At 41.3% G+C, this 2153-nt stretch overlaps 1 protein-coding gene across 1 annotated transcript; it reads left to right on the forward strand.

The window, feature by feature from the left end:
* The first annotated feature begins 335 nt into the window (after nt 1–335).
* LOC125384457 lies at nt 336–1214 on the forward strand. Its single transcript, XM_048403771.1, has 2 exons — nt 336–611; nt 777–1214. The coding sequence occupies exons 1-2, from the start codon at nt 392–394 to the stop codon at nt 1151–1153; spliced, it is 597 nt and encodes a 198-aa protein (XP_048259728.1). The 5' UTR covers nt 336–391; the 3' UTR covers nt 1154–1214.
* Nucleotides 1215–2153: the final 939 nt, after the last annotated feature.

The following is a 2153-nucleotide window of genomic DNA, read 5'->3' on the forward strand; positions in this document are numbered from 1 at the left end:
CTACCCCACGCCAAGGAGTCTGCCACCTCCTGCTTATTGCTGAAACAACATGCCTGTTAATGATAGCAGTGTCGGCTTGTACCCTTGAACGAGATTGTTTATAGAGGTTTTAATTATGAGTGACTCGATAAACAACATTTCACACGGATTAGTTAGTGATGTCGCGACATCCAGACACTGGGAGGAGCTTATCTTAGCATTTGATGGCTCAGAGGCTTTTTACCACATCCACCACCCAATTATCCACGTGATACAGCTGGGTATATAACTACCCAGTACATGCGTTAGTCCACCGTTCGCCGTGTGCGAAATACGCATCAGTCTGAAAGCGCTCGTTAAATCTCCAAAGTAAGTAAGTAAGTAAGTTAGTCCACCATACGCATTGTTCACCATGGACGTACCATCTCACCTGCTTCAACCTCTCAGTATCGACACCAACATCGTCTACGACTTGGATACCACCAAGTTCCCCGGTCTGGACCATCCACAACACATGTATCATCCTGCTCTGTTGGTAACGTCAACGGCGACACGACAGTCGTGGTTGTCGGCCCTGAAGCACGACGACATCTCCGAAGATTTACTCACTGATGATCTGTTTGATCTTATAGGTATGTATCAACCTCATATGAATAGATACATTTAGCATGTCAGCATAAGCCATGGTGGAGATATCAAACGACAAAGTATCCAATAAAATCGGAGCTCAGTACAAAATGTGAGGTGGAACCGTCTTATATTCCTTAATTCACTATATTCATGTCCTTGTTTCACAGAAAACTGCTTCACAGAAAACGTCCAACATCCTGTCAGTAGTGACTCCGATTCCACATTGGCCCAGAGTGTGTTTGATGACATCATCGACTCAACATCATCTGACCAACTAGAAGACGACTTCAGTCTCTCAGATGTCACGTGGTTCCAGACAGATTCCTGCGCGACTTTCCCCTGCCCTCCATCTGGCCAACAAGTGCACCCGTCTTCACCTTGTTGGGATAGTTCATGTGTCTCTTCTACATGTACCATGAGTCTGAAGAGAAAACGAGAATCTGATGACTTGGATTTGGCCAAGAGAAGCAAACTGGATGACCTCATCAGCTCTTGGATTTGTGTACCCATAGAGACGTATGACATGTGTGTTCGAGGTTTCTAGAGTGGATTTTAAAGGGTTGGCTGTTGCTATGTTGGAAGATGATTTGTTACTTGTAACTGACAGTGGCTTTGTTTGACCTTATTTATGTCGGCACTGATTTATCATTGAATAACAAAGAGGCTACAAAAATCAGTAATGTACACCTTGATAGTGCTACCATGTTCGTTTTATGTAAACCTTATTAAGTTAAACACAAACTGAAATTAATGTTTTCTTGTTCTTTATATCTTACACGATGTCGTGACAATCATCACATGGTTGCATCTTTTTCACCTTCACATATGTTATATCTGGAGTTTCACTTTCTTGGAAAAGTATAAATTCTAGTCCTTGGAGGAGTGAAGTCCAATCCGGGATCCGAACCAAGGCACCTTATCGCCAGCACACAAAGTCAGCGAACCAAGCCACTCAAACATCGAGGCTTCTATGGAAATCTGACAATTGATAGTCTAGAACACGTACTCTGTCTACCCTTCTGATATGTATAAAACGGCTCGGCTCCCATGGTCGAATGCCATGAATATACAATGCATTTTTGAAAGGTATCAAATGTAAGATGTTATATTTGGGATTATATTCTTTCTTTGGACAAATTGTAGCGAAAATGTCTGACTTGTACATGTTGATGGTGCGACCATGTTCGTATTATTGCACATATTACTCTTTTACGGGTTGTTGAAACCTTATTAGGTTAAACACAAACTGAATGAAATGTTTTCTCCATGATGTCATGGCACTGATCTGTTATACAGATGGCAATATTTGCATAGTTGTTTCATAGTTGATAATCAAGATTGCGAGTGAACACTGTGGAGGAAACGTTTATTAAAGTGTCACACGCACAACATGTACAATATAAAATCGATGCACATAAGATAAAAGGTGTATGGAGTGCGCCCTGCCAGACATTGGCTTATGAGACACTATATACAATATAAACAAAATATATACATAATATATTTATCATCCAAAACTGGCTCACACAGGAGATATCGCTTGG

This window comes from Haliotis rufescens, unplaced genomic scaffold (genome assembly GCF_023055435.1).
Source record: "Haliotis rufescens isolate VD_foot unplaced genomic scaffold, xgHalRufe1.0.p SCAF_3, whole genome shotgun sequence".
In the NCBI taxonomy this organism is placed as follows: Eukaryota; Metazoa; Mollusca; class Gastropoda; order Lepetellida; family Haliotidae; genus Haliotis; species Haliotis rufescens.